Source organism: Nesoenas mayeri (assembly GCF_963082525.1).
Source record: "Nesoenas mayeri genome assembly, chromosome: 6".
NCBI lineage: Eukaryota > Metazoa > Chordata > Aves > Columbiformes > Columbidae > Nesoenas > Nesoenas mayeri.
Genome location: NC_137545.1, coordinates 37247018 through 37261826, shown reverse-complemented (window position 1 = coordinate 37261826; position 14809 = coordinate 37247018). Strand labels below are relative to the sequence as shown.

Genomic DNA, 14809 nt, shown 5'->3' with positions numbered 1-14809 from the left:
CAGGGAGCGTCTGGGTGAGAGGACTGAATGCAAAGTTAAAAAGACATGGAAATAGATAAGAAACGAAGAACATAAATGGAAGTAAATAGAAAAGAGAGATACACTTTGCTTTGGGTGCTGGGAGAACTGTCCTGTGATCAGGGCTCAAAACGCTGCCCCTGAGTTGAGCTGTGTTTGCTTTCACAGGCCACCACTGCTCTTTAAATCAAACTCCTCCAAGCCAAACACCCCTGGGGGGGTTGGAGTTGCCGCGGCAACATCGTGTAAACTCAACAGCTTAGTGTGGCAGGAGCTGCCCAGGCGATTTTCCCGCAGAAGATCTTGCCTCAGAAATGGTAGTAACTGCTCCTCAGTCAGAAAAACACGCCAAAAATAAAGTAAAAGTGTATGTAATTACTGTTTAAATTCCTTGCTGTCCAGCAAAGGGAGACAAGCTGTGAGCTGAAGATGCTCTGTAACTTCTCTGCAGGTTGCTGTGCCTCTTTCACGCTTTGCTACTGAAACACCAGGTAAGAAGTTGGTTTTACCTTTTTATGAAATCTTTTCAGTTATTATTTTGGAAGGTTTTTTGTGTATCCCAAAAAAATGTAAAGTTTGAAGGAATTCGCCATCTAATATGACTCTTAGCAGACTAATATAATGGATATATATTTCAATGGATTATCTGTTATTTAGCATAAAGATGAGAAATCAAGAGTGCTGACTTCTATAGACACTTTTGCACAGTTCATTGGATGACCTTGGTCATCAGCTATAGATAATTTGAAGGTAGCTATAGGTTCTCTGTTTCCTCTTCTGTAAACTAAGAATGACAGTACTGTCTGATGTCCAGCTGTTACATAGTTATTAAACAGTGCACTTTCGTCAGATAAAAAGTGTTATATAAAATTGTTATTAAAACTTGATTTAATCTAGCATAAATGCATGAGTCTCCTGGGAAGGCTGCTGCATGCTTCCAAGCAATTATATTTTTTTTGCTGATAGAATCAGTAACAAAGGCCCAATTCTTCTCCCGACTAGCAGTATTGGGTGGCAAAATGCTACTGAATCCAACAAAAACCTCCTAGGCCCCTTACTTCTACTGACTTTGTAGCAACTTTGAAATGAAAGGATTCCTTAGGGTCATATGGCTACAATGATTGTTACTTTTGCATATGTCTTACCATTGGTAGTATTTTGACATTAGCTGTTTTTACCCCATACATTAGTGGTACTACTGAGAGCCATGAGCTCAGCTGCCAAGTGAAAAAAATAGGTATTTATTGATAAATTAAGAATAGAAATTTATAAGGGACCTCAAAAAAAAAAAGAAAAGAAAAAAGAAAACAAACATTGCTGGTGTAGTACCTGAGATTGCTATTAGGAATAATTTGTAATGAAATGTATAATGAATGTTGAAAATATGATATACTACTAGGTGTGGAAGATGTATAAAACAAACTGGTTTTTTTTCAGTTCAGTGATGTAAGGACAAGCAATGAGGTAAAAGATATGCATTTGAGGAAACAAGGAGAAAGAAAATAAAATTTTGTAAAGAAATACGCAATGTAAGTGTTGAGTTCACATTTCTTTGGCAAAAGCTATCAAAGGCTGCAGTGTTCAAGTTATTCTGTGCTCAGAAAGTTTTGGATGTTGAACCTCTTTTGCTCATAGTTTTGACCAAGTAGGCAAACATAACCATTTAATTTGGATTTGGTTTCTCAGTAATATGTCAAAAATGCAATTATCTCCCAAATGTGTAGTGTTGCCTTCTGGTCCAACAGTAAGGATAATATCAGCAAAATAATACTGACAGTTTCATGTCCTATTCAACATAGTGTATGTTGAGGTTTGGTTCTGTGTATCTGCAGTAGAGGGCATTGGATATTAAGTAAAATCATAATATTTGTATAGATTTCAAGTATCTTTTAAGTGTTGCTTTTGTCTTACGGCTCTAAAATAATGGAATATACAGTAGTGCTTTGTACACGTGAACTGGAAACCAATTATGAAACTTTTTTTTCAGGTTTCTGGACCTTAATACATCTAAGGGCAGAATGTCTGACAACAAACAAAATAGGAGGAGAAGAAAAGAAGGTAGTCTAACCAAAGTTTGTATGTATAAATTATAACATGTGGGATCTGAATAAGAAAAAGTACAATGTTAACTTGAAATCACTACTTGTTGGTTTGTGGTTGAGCCAAGCATCCACAAAAAACTTTGAAACCAAACTCAGAGTTTTTTTCCACCTTTGAAAAGCCCTGGAATTTGTTTTTGTTTTGATAGCTTTCATATTTTTAAACACTCTACTTTTGCAGTGTTTCCATCAAAATTTTTATTATATTTCTGTTCTACTGAAATAGGAGCTGTAATTGGAGTTTTCTTGGGTGTTCTTTGCTTATATGATACATCAAATTAATACACTTACCTAAATAACTAATAATAATACGTATTTATGGATTCACATTCCTAAAAATTGTATCGGGCCATATGTATAGGTATGTATAGGTATCTCAATCAAAAGCAACATGCTCTTTTTTTTTTTAGTTCTGATAGCCACTTCTTGTATTTCTAATATTTTAATGTCCAAAAATAACTGCATTTGCATTGTGTTACTGGTCAGTGACCTGGACTGCTTTTATGCAAATACTAATGTATATTTGCAGGTTGTGGAAGTGTCGTTGCTCTCCAGAATACAGATAAGATAATGAAAGAAATGCATCAGTCATACAAAGCTCTGGGAAAAAACAGGTGAGTAGTATTAATATTTAATTTGCAGTTGGGTATGCAAAAATTGAGACAAAGCAGGTAGTCGTGTAGGAGTAAGAAATCATTTCATTAGTACCAGATGTTTTATACTTGTATGTATGTTGTATAGTGTTTCTGTCTTCCCAGTGTCAAGTACTGGCCATTGCTGGAGGCAGGATATTGCACTAGATGAACAAAATATTTAATACAATATGAAAACACATATGGTATATGGCTTTAGATCAGCATTTGATTTATTAAAACCAGACAATTATCATGCATACAATTTTAAAATTAATTTAGGCTATCTTCTCAGTCACACTATTTATCTTTGTCTGTACTGCATTTTTTTATTCTTCAGAAAGCAGGTGGCAGAAACCTGAGGCTTGTCAGCACAGCCTCTGTTCTTTCAGGCAGGCCATAGCATATTTTATATAATAAATAACAAAGGCACATCTGGTCTTCAGAATTCTTCTGACACCCTTTCGTGATTATTCATAAAAAATACATACAGGAAGCAATCTGGTTTTGTCAAGAAGGGGAAGATGGGAAATATGTTGTTCCATTCCTATTGTTGTTCAGTTTGCATTTTTTGTCATTCATTCTCACTTGTCAATCTCTGGCATTGCATTCCAGGGAGAGCCACAACTTCCCAGGTGGACCAAGAAAGAAAACATAGTTTGGTTTTCTTGGATCTTAGAAATTTCTTGTTCACATTGTTCTCCACTCGCCGTGATTATTTGAACTGAGTAGGCTCCTTGCACTTATTTTCACAGTGTATTTTGGTTTTGCCTTTTAGCCAGATAGCACCAACATCCAGACCATGGCCAGGTCAACAGGTGACATATTTTCCGAGTGAAAATCAGCTAGCATTGCACCTGAGGCATCACACTTCCTTACCTTTCTTCCTGAAGAAGGAGAACATGGAGCATGGCTTTGACTTCAGCTTTCTCCTACAAGCCTCATGCCCAGAATCTAACATTTCAAAGTCGTTTGTGGATTTAGATGCTTTTCAGATAATAAAAGCACAAGTACAACAAAGTAAGTTCAATTTTAAAAGTCACAACTTTTAAATAAAGTTATATGTTGCTTATCAAATTAGATGGCAAGGTCTTAGAAGTCTGTTTCTTTAAACTTTAAGTTGCCTTTATATTATATCTATTTGACTTCATCACCTGAAATAGAGCTCAGCCACGCTGACCTTCTTCTTTAATTATAGCAGTGTATGTATTTGCAAAATGAAGGAGATAAAGAGAAGCAATGACATTTCACCATTCCTGGTACACTATATAATGAAACTGAGCCCACAAAATGTAACGTCATATTCAGTAGCTGTAGAGGAGCCATGATGGCATCTCTTTCACTTTTTTCTTCATTCTGGCAATATTAATTAGCCACATATTTGAGTTAGCAAACATCAGAAATTGAGGAGAAATATTTGCTTGAATGATTAGAGTCAAAAGTATTTTAAAATTGTCACATTTTATAGTTTTCTATAGAAAATTGAATTGTAAACTTCAGTATCACAATCAAATTTCAAATTAAATATTTTTCTGCGTAGCAGATTTATAGCATAGTCCTATAACCACACATCAGACAGATTCTTGGTCCCCAGAACCCTACAGTTTGAAATTAATTTATAGATTAAAATTGTAGTCTGCTTAAGAATATGAAATTAACACTTCCTTTGTTTTGATTTTTCAGGGTTAAATATAACAATGCTAAAAACCAGGAACAAAGGATCTGAGGTAAGATGGCATTATATGTAAAGCTGAACACCACTAAGAATATTTTATGCTTTCAAAACCTTAAAAATAGAAATACAGAAGTAGCATAGATAATCTCCTCTGCCTGGTCTTCAGTTTTTTGGATGCACGCAAAGTATTTTTACATATATTACATATATGTGTGTGTGTGAGCAAATCTTCAGAAGTATATCGATAACTTGTCAGTAAGGTGCTACATTAGGGATTTTTTGGGGTGAATGGTTGGAAGTTCAAAAAGATAGAAAACTTTATAAAAATATAAATATGTAAGTTAATTTACAGTAGCTGCATCCTGTATGTTAAACCTGTTAGATGTCTAGTTTTGCCAAATTTTAAACAAACAAACAAACAATTTTGTTGTATTGAGTGGTACTTTAAAATTGAAGCTGAGTTGAAGTTAATTGCTGAAATTTATCATGCTAGCAAATAAAAAATAAGGTTTTAGGATTAAACATATTTTACCTGACGTTTTGTGGTAAGTGGAAACAGGATTTTTGACAAAACTTTGGCACTTACAAACAAGGTAGCAATTTTACATGTATTGGTGCTTCAGACTGTGTGATCCTCAAAAGTTACGAAAGATAAAATGTACTGTATTTAGAAAAAAGATAATTTGGTCTTCATGGATATTAATTAAGAGCCCTTTGTACAAAAGACTTGACTCATTGAATCAGCTGTATAATTTAGTGACCCCACTACAGAATATAACAGTGTACACAGGAAAAAAGTATAGAAGCGATAGCAAGAGTTCAGGCAGGAAAAAAACATTCCAAATGAAGGGAAATGTTTAAGAAAAATAGTTTTCTGACCTCAGTGTGATTTAATACAGCCTTATTCCCTGTCTTAGGCTGTAGTGGTTTCTAAAGGTGTATCACTTGGCATAAACTAAACATTCATACTAATGCCATGCAAAACCTTCAGGACTATACGTTGCAAACCAACACATGTTATTTTTCCTGGCACATTCAATCCTGAGTTTGCCCTTGGAATGCAAAGAAAAATCTCCTACTGAATGCAAACTGATGTTGATATAGATATGCAAATGAGTACTCAGAGCATATGACTGTGTGATTATTTTTATTGCATTCATTTGCATAAAATGATAAAGTGTATCTGAGCTTATTTTTTCTCCATTTCCTGTAAAATAAAGAACAGTAATATTATTTTCAGAAAATTGTTCTCACCGTTCACCTGAATAATCACAACAAAGTGCTCAAATTCTCAGATCTGTACACTTTCTAAGATATACAGTACATTTCAACTAATGGGATGAAAAGAGAAGGAAGAAGGGGAGAAAAATAAAATACATTTCTCATACAATGCATTTCTGTGTTAGCTGCCATGTAAAAATGGCCTTTGGGCAGCTATCAGTTCAATGACACTGAAAGCAAAGTGCACACTGTGCTGTCTCCCAGTGTACTCAAAACTCTCTGAGCTAAATCTGTGGCCCGTTTAACACTGTTTATGGAATTCTATAAGACTATGCTAAACATATGGAAGATGCATAAGTTTAGATTTATAATAACATCTTTTAAAACCTATAAATAATTTGTAAGAATTGTTTTCTCCATGGATAAAATACCATTTTGTTATAAGAGCCTAGCTTTTGCTTTTTAAAAATGGCTTACATGAGATCTAGTTCCATTGGGAATATAATTACTAGTGTCAGCACACTTTGGGCAATTACGTAAAAACCTTTAAACATCAGCAAAGACTGATGCACTCATTCAGTGAGAGTGCACAGCAAGAAAGAAACTTTGGCACACAAAGCCACTGACCAGCCTTTGAATTCCTGTAGTAAGCATGCTATGTGGCCTAAGACATAGTTAATAACTGACCAGATTATTTGTAGGTGTGGACAACGTTTATTATTTTTAAGTTATGGAGGATGACTTGTGCCTTATAGCAAAGGATCCCACTTTCTCTGCTATGAAATACTTCGGAATAATTCTGGATGTGAGAAAATTCATGTATGGATATGAGAAAATTAATGTACTTTCTCCAGGTTTTGATATTACATTTCATATTCAGTTAAATATGGGAATATATACAAGAATAATCTTTTTCTGACTCTTTTTTTCTTAGTGTTCTTGGTTCTTAGTAACTAGATTTTACCTGTATCTATTTTGTTGCACATTATTAACATTTTTTATGGAAATTACAGTTTCATTTGCCACCAGTGGCATTTCAACCTGTAAGAATGATTCATCTTGTACCTCTAGAAGATAATAGTGTCAAGGAAAGCACCAACATCAGAAATATTTTTGATATTATGAACTCTGTTCCTCGGCCTATAAAACCAGTTACTAAATGTTATCAGTATCAGTTAGATGGTCTATTAAGAGGGCACACTGAGAAGCCATCAGACCTGATTGTGGCTACGATTTCTGAGAAGTTCACTCCAGTGAAAGACCTGTACTACTTCAGCATGGGTAACTATTACAATTACCCTAGCAACAAGAAAGAAGAAATTCAAAACAGTTTAAAGTGGATGGAAGCTGATATAGCTACAAATGCTGAAAAGAATGATCAGACAAAGTACCAGTTTTCAGTGGCATTTAAGCACGTAGAACTTACGACCCAAGCCAGTTTCTATGATGACAGTCATCCTTGCTTGAGCTCAAGTAATGCACTGATAGACTGTGGAATATTTACAGCTCCAACAACATTTACAATACCAAGCAACAGAGATGCCTTGAGAGCTGGTGATGAGGGAAGAAGAGCAGGTAATTGCTGTAGAACTGGGCTAGAGGAAGAAAATGCTACAGACATGATACTGGATTATAGACCACATGAAAATGCTACGAGTGTGAACCTTGTGCTTGACAATCAAGATTTAGATTCTTACTGCAAAAATAAATTGATAGAGTCCTATCATGCCTTGGAAGATAATCCTGTAGCTATGGTAATTCCCAGAGCAGAAGTGCAAGATCCTTCTGGAAAACAGACAGAAAATAGCGTTTGTCTCTCTGAAGTTGAAATGGAAAAAGAAGCAATGTCAGAAACACCTTCAAAAGACGAAAGTGACTTTGTACCCGTTGTTCAAGTTACATTCTCTGAAGAAGAACCAGCTAGGGAACCACATATTGCCAAACAGCCTGCCACAAAAAAGAGTCTCCTTCGTAGCCTACCTCCTCATGTTACTCAGAGCTTCAACGTTCTTGCTCGCAAAGAAAATGACAAAAGTAAAATAAAGATGAATAGAAATAAATATTCATCAAAATCTAAAATGAGTAGCAAGATAAATGCATCTGAAGATGTAATTGTTTCTGATGAGATTTCCACAAAACATAATGCCAAGCATCATATTTTCCCATCTTTGGAACTGTCACACGTGGAATCTGGGACTGCCCTGAAGCATCAAAGAAAACCCTCTCAAGCAGACAAAGACCATTTTGCTCAGAGTGCTGAGAAACTTAGAAAGCAAAGTTTTTCCTGCAGTTGCAAAAATTCAGTTATGTTAAAGAAACCTGTTACTCCGCTTTCTCTACCACATGCACAGTCTGCTTCAGATTTTGTAGATCTGAAATATAGTGACATGTTCAAGAAAATAAATTCAAATGACAAAGGCCCAGGTATTTATGAAATGTTTGGGACTCCCGTCTATTCCCACATGCGTGAACTTGATCAGCATGAGAACGGATTTTATAGAGATGTTTGTTCTGCTCCATCTAGCAGATGCACCGCTAGCACCCGCAGATCTACTTGCAGTAAAGGGAGAGAGGGCAGCCGGGTAAGAAATACTCCAAAGAGAACATACTCTAAGACAAAAAAGACCATACCCGGCACTAAAAAAAAGCAGAAAGGTTTAATTGCCAAAGACAGAAGTACCGAGCTGAGTGACAGCAACACAGAGCAAGATAATGTAATAAATTCTGATTCAGATTTTCAAATAAACACTTCAAGGAGTGTGACACTATTTCCTGAAGACACAGATCATCAGCTGATGTTTTTAGAAGAGCCTGCACAATCAACGAAGCAAAATAATTATTTTTCAAATTCAAACTTAACAACTATTAAAGAAGTTTCTTTGGAGCAGCCTTTAGACAGTCAGGATATATTCAGCCATCAGAGAGCTGCTACCTGCAGCCAGAATCTTCTTCAGCTCGGGGATAAAAACTACAGTGAATGTGTTGCTCCAAGCAGCAGTCTGCTAACAACAGAGCAGAACCTTCGTGTGCCTCAGTGCAGGGTGGATGTGGATGGCTGCAAAGGCCTGGAACCAGAGCAGGCCTCCTTCAGGACTATAAATAAACATGAAGCATTTCCCTTTTCAGATGGACTGGAGTGCCAGTCCCCTGTAAAAAACCTAAATCACAGTTGGGCCTACACACCTCAAAACAGCGGTCTGGCAAATGCATTGACTCAGTCCTCAGAGATTCAGACAAAAAATGCTGCAAGCCTCAGTTTCCAGACAAGTCAAAACATTTTGTCCTGGGCAGATAATAAGGATGTGACTGATGAATTGCTTTGTTGTCTGGCTGAAGAATTGCTGATGCTTGAAGAAAAAGACACCAGCTCTTCAAGAACAAAAAATGCAGGTTCTAAAATGCAAAATACACATACTAAAGAAGAAGAAAATATGATGAATGGAGATGGAGCAATAGTAAATAGTGCTCTAGACAAGGTAAAAGTTAATTTCTTGTAAATTGCTAGCTCCTTTGAGTGATCCTTCAATGCTCTTTTGCCTGAAAGATAGGAAATGTGTGCTCATGAATGATCAAGTCTCTTTCCATTGGGCCAGCTGCCCACTGATTCTTCCAATGCTCAGCTGAGGATACCCATGTTAGAGACTGCGTGTCAGGACACAAGCCAGATGATACTACATTATGACAGGAATAGCTATCAAAGCTTATATGATGCATCAAGATACACTGAGAAATTGTAGTGAATATGAAGGATTTTAACTATTTTAACTGAAGAGCATGTATAAAAAGGGGCAAGGCAAAAGCTCTTGAGATCTTGACTCCTAAGGAATATTAAAAGACACTACAAATGGTTCTTGTATATCCAAAAAGGGCAATGTCATTGAATCTTTGAGTGCAACCAGATACTTTTCTATGTATGAACTAGAAGTATCAGCTTATCAGACAGACTTAAGGCAGTTTTATTAATGTAATCAAAACTTCAATCTCAGAAGGCTTAGATTCCGGCCCTCAAGCCAGTTAAGAACCTTCACCTACTAAGGTGCTTATCTACCAGTACTGCTTTTCCTTGGCCATTAGCTTTTTGCCTATTTAAATTACAAATTTATAAGGAAATTAATTTCACTACATGTTGATACACTTTATGCTTCCTTGAAGCAGCCTCTTTTTCCTGTGAAGTCGTGTCCAAATTGTTTTCATCAGACTTGGGTTACCTAGAGATAGTCATATTCACCCTTCAGCTTAGCAAACTGTACCTACATTGCGCACAAACGAATAGTAAGCAGATGTATATCCTGGTTTTTGAGTGTGCCTTCTGTCTCTTTTCATGTCAATGGAAAAAGATGTCATGCTATACCCTTTTGGTTATGCACTATTGTGATACATGCTTGAAAATATTTACATAGTCTTAGTATAGCAATTGAATTAGTGAGCTAGGCGATGACTATATGTGTGTATATATATATACATATATATATATAAATCTGTAGAGAAGAGTCATGCCAGATAAAAACTACTCCGTATAAAATACCTAAGGGTAATATGAAGCCTTTCTTTTTCTCTCTGCTTTCTCCTCACACATCATCTTTCAAGCAGAGTTACAGTAAAGCCTTTTTGGCATCAAATGAAGAAAATAACCTCCTAAACTTCGAGGACTCTACTAAGGTACCAGGAAGCAGTTTAACTAACAAAGATCCCATCACGTGGACAAGAGGTGAAGTCCTTGGAAAGGGAGCCTACGGCACAGTAAGTTAACGTCTAAATGTTAAGAGTTGTGCTGGTTGTCTTTGAGCTACATCTTACCTTATAACTGGCTGTTGTCCTATTCAACAAATAACAAATATTTTGGATTATACAGTGAAACATGAAGCATGACAAACACAAAGATACTGTTTAAAATAAGCAAATACTCAGTTTCATTCCATGTTTCATTTTAATAAACGCTAGTTTCATTGTAGGTATACTGTGGTCTGACAAGCCAGGGACAATTGATAGCTGTAAAAGAGATTGTTTTGGATACATCAGATCAACTCACTACAGAAAAGGAGTATCAGAAGTTTCATGAGGAAGTCGATCTTTTGAAGACGTTGAAGCACATAAATATTGTAACTTATTTAGGAACTTGTCTGGAAGACAATATTTTGAGCATTTTCATGGAGTTTGTTCCTGGTGGCTCAATTTCTAGTGTTATTAATCGCTTTGGTCCATTACCAGAAATTGTCCTTTGTAGATATACAAAACAGATTCTACAAGGGGTGGCCTATTTACATGACAATTGTGTGGTACACAGAGATATCAAAGGCAATAACGTGATGCTCATGCCAAATGGTATAGTAAAACTGATTGATTTTGGCTGTGCCAGGCGTTTAGCTCGGGTAAGCCTCAGCGGCACACAGAGCGAGATGCTCAAGTCTGTGCATGGGACTCCATACTGGATGGCACCAGAGGTTATAAATGAATCTGGATATGGAAGAAAATCAGACATCTGGAGTGTTGGCTGCACCGTTTTTGAGATGGCAACAGGAAAACCACCACTGGCTTCCATGGACAGGATAGCAGCCATGTTCTACATCGGGGCACACAGAGGACTGATGCCTTCCCTACCTGACCGGTTTTCCAGCGCTGCAGTGGATTTTGTGCATGCGTGCTTAACCAGGTATGTCGATTTTTAACTGTTTTTTAAAAGAAAGGAAAAATGCGAGTACTTTGCATAGTAAGAGAGTGTTGATGGCAGTTTAGATTACTTCTTGTATGGTACATGTGATATGGAAGAACTATATTGTAAATGCACGGGTTTTCAGCATTGCAGGAAAGCCTTTAAATAATAGTGTACATAAAAGAGGTTTACTCTCTGTAGTAGTATGAAAAAGCCGTCACAAATTCTCTTTTTGTAGGCCTTATACTCATCATGCACTTTGCCTGCAGTTTTTGTGTAGAAACATGGCACCATTGAGTTTTAGACAAAATGTTTGATTCATTTCTTGGAGGTGTCTCGCTGGTCCATTATCTCATTGGCTGAGTCTGGCCTGGGTCACGCAAGTTGTTTTGAGGACAATATTCTAAATGAAAGAGCTTTTACTTCATTCTTTACTTTCTGCAGCAGAAAACTCTATCACTGCTGATCCAGGAAATACATACTTGTTTGAAAATGCTAGGACTGTCTATAGAGACATCATATATACTTTGATTCAGAGAAAATGGTGTTTAAAAAGTAGAAGGAATTGTTAGGTGGGAAAAAAACACACAGATAAAAAGCATTTTTTAAAAAGTATTTATCTTTTCAAAAGTCAGGATGCTCTTGTGGTGGCAAAGTTCTAATGTATGATCTCACCATGTCCTGAATATAAATGCCTCCCTCAGCCCATCTTTTCTATGAGTTTATTAGCTGACAAATCGGTGTCCTTAACTCCTTCCCTGTTCTTCTCCAAATTAAAGGTTGAAAAGCCCCAAAGCCCTTGGCTTTAGGAAACTAATATGGTAATTACAATCCTGTAATTCCAAATGGGCACCTTAAAATAAATGATGCTGATTGGAGATCAGGACAGCCTGATGGACACAGCATAAAACAAATAATTGTCATTCTCCTTATGTAAGTTTTTGATGCACCTGCAACAGCCACCTTAGCAGAATTTTTCGAAGTTTTAGAAGGAATTTAAAGGAACAGAGAATGATTTCTGTAATAATTAAATATCTCTGTTTTATAATTCATAAATTCCAACAGTCTCTTCTCATAAATCCTGTCTTCTTTTCTACCGGATTTATCAAAAAACCCTAAAAAGGATGTTCAGGAGTAATGACTGGAGAAATTTGGAAAAATAAAGGCTAAGTTTGCATTTAAATTTTACAATTATATCACAGGCATGCATACATATTCATTTAATGTACTGATGTTTCAAACCCTCAATGCAGAGATCAGCATGAACGCCCTTCTGCTCTGCAGTTGCTGGACCATCCCTTTCTGAAAGGAAGGCAGTGATTTTGTTCAGAACTCTTGCCAAAGGAGTATACATTTTCCATAGAAAAAGTTTCCACTTGTGAAAAAAGATCAGAAGGAACTGGACTTAAAAGTGACAGCAGAAATAACAATAGAGTGATCGTGTGCAAGGAGTCTATTACTAGACAGCAGTATGATTAAAGTCACCTTTTTGCAACGTCTGTGCTCAATGGAGCGCGTATTACTTCAGCGTGAACACGCCACCACGTTTTCTTGTATTTGGAGAGACTTTAAGAGAAAAAACGCCCATCACCATCACCGGTATGTGACAGGCAAGGTAAGTTGGAACGCCGGTTTGTCTGTACGATGTTGGAATGCCACTGTCTGTAAAATCCTATGGATTGTTGGTATAAAGCGCTGCGGGTGCTGAAAGCTCTGTGAAAGCTCTACTCAAATGAGTCTTAAAAGCATGCTGTGATGGTCCCATGGGAAGCCCAAACCACATATCCAATTAAAACATACTGAAGCTTTTATTTAGCTATACAGGCCCCTTAACTTTTAGCTGGTAAAAAAAATAACCAGTTTTTGCATAGATATAAGAGGTGTTTGTTACTGAGGTACTGTGTCACTACAAGATGCTGTAGTGACAATGACACAAGATACTTAGGTGTCCACATGTGCATCTTTATTTACATCATGATCATTTCCTTCTCTGGCTAGAATTATGAATCTAAACTTTGTGACTGTCTTTTGTGCATTTTATGGGCAGATTCAGGTCACAGAATGGTTGAGGTTGGAAGGGGCCTCTGGCAATGCTCCAGTCCAGCCCCATGCTCAGAGCAGCAGTAACAGGCAGGTTGCTCATCCCTTTGAGCATCACCAAGGTTGGAGTCTCCACAGCCTCTGCAAGCAACATGTTCCCCTCTGGCATATTTTCTGTGTTCAGAGGGATGTGTTGTAACCCTCACCTTTCTCTTTGCTCATGCAAAGAAGCAAAAGCACAGGAGCATTACCCTTTTCCTGTTCGCAAAGGCTGTAAAGTGCTGTTTGAATCACTAGATAGTCCACTGCTATTTTTCAGTATCTTTAATCTGAAATAGAAAAGCAAATTTGATTCTGAAGCTTGAACTGTTTTGAGAAACGCCTGAGTCAGCACTATGTAATTAGATGATGTGTAACAGTCTCCAACTGCACTACAAAAGTAATTTTTACAGTTAGTACAACTAGCTGCTACTAACTGCACACAATTAAATACAATTTGAAGAACATTAATAAAAACAGAAAGATCAGGTATTTATTAGTATTTAGATTGTCTTCTTTCTGATAAAGCTTCTTCCTGGTATTTTTCAAATTTAAAATTTCAGGACAATGAGACACTGTAGAAACCAAAAATCATTTTCAGTGTGTCAAAATGTGGTGAACCTTATGCCTTTGTGAGCACTTGGGCTCCGGGAAGAGCTGCACTAAAACTCAGCCCTACAGCTGTTAAGGGCTGAGCTCTCAAGAATTCAAGACCCCAACTTCAGTGCCATCAGTAACATGAAAAATAGTGTTTCACAAAAAGGAGAGGGGCAAGTTCTAAGTTTTAGATAAAATCAGCTTTCCCCAGAGCATTACATGTTTTCGTTACTTAAGTAGCTTTCAACCTTTGTTTTATTCCAGTGGGCTGACTTCAGAAGGTTGGTCTAAACTTTATAAAAGCAAAGAGGAATCAGTACTTGTAGCAAAATTCTTTATTAATAGTTTCTGTAGGTATAATGTCACATAACAATGACAGAACATTATGCCAGCATAAGAGAAATCCTAACATCACACTAACCTTCAAACAGTTAACAGTCCCATTTTGAGGAGTATCAGTTGGTCCTCATGCTAAAAATCCATGGCAACTTCACATTTTGCAGAATAAAGATAGGAGCCCTGGCATATGAACTCAAGGGGGATGTACATAATTCATGATTTTAATTCTTCTCAGATTAAGGTAGCGTCTCCAACAAAGCTGCAAAGTAAATATGAGTTTTTATTTGGCGTGAAATGAAGCTGAGATGGTGGTCATAAGCAGGGAAAGAATGGGAATGCTTTAGGATGTACAGTTTATTAAAAAAGGTCGGACTTACAAAACCCCATTGTTATGCACATGTCTTATAAGCAAAACTGACATATTTTGTTGAAGTCTGAGTCCTCTCATATTAAGGTTATTAGTTATTTGCAATTTAAATGTAATATTTAGTCCAGCTAA

At 36.7% G+C, this 14809-nt stretch overlaps 1 protein-coding gene across 1 annotated transcript; it reads left to right on the top strand.

Moving 5' to 3' along the window:
* Positions 1–2036: 2036 nt before the first annotated feature.
* MAP3K19 (mitogen-activated protein kinase kinase kinase 19) lies at positions 2037–12615 on the top strand (the record flags this gene model as incomplete). Its single annotated transcript, XM_080346975.1, has 8 exons — positions 2037–2076; positions 2647–2731; positions 3528–3769; positions 4433–4476; positions 6659–9121; positions 10236–10385; positions 10598–11295; positions 12549–12615. The coding sequence occupies 8 exons, from the start codon at positions 2037–2039 to the stop codon at positions 12613–12615; spliced, it is 3789 nt and encodes a 1262-aa protein (XP_080203101.1).
* Between the last annotated feature and the right edge of the window lie 2194 nt (positions 12616–14809).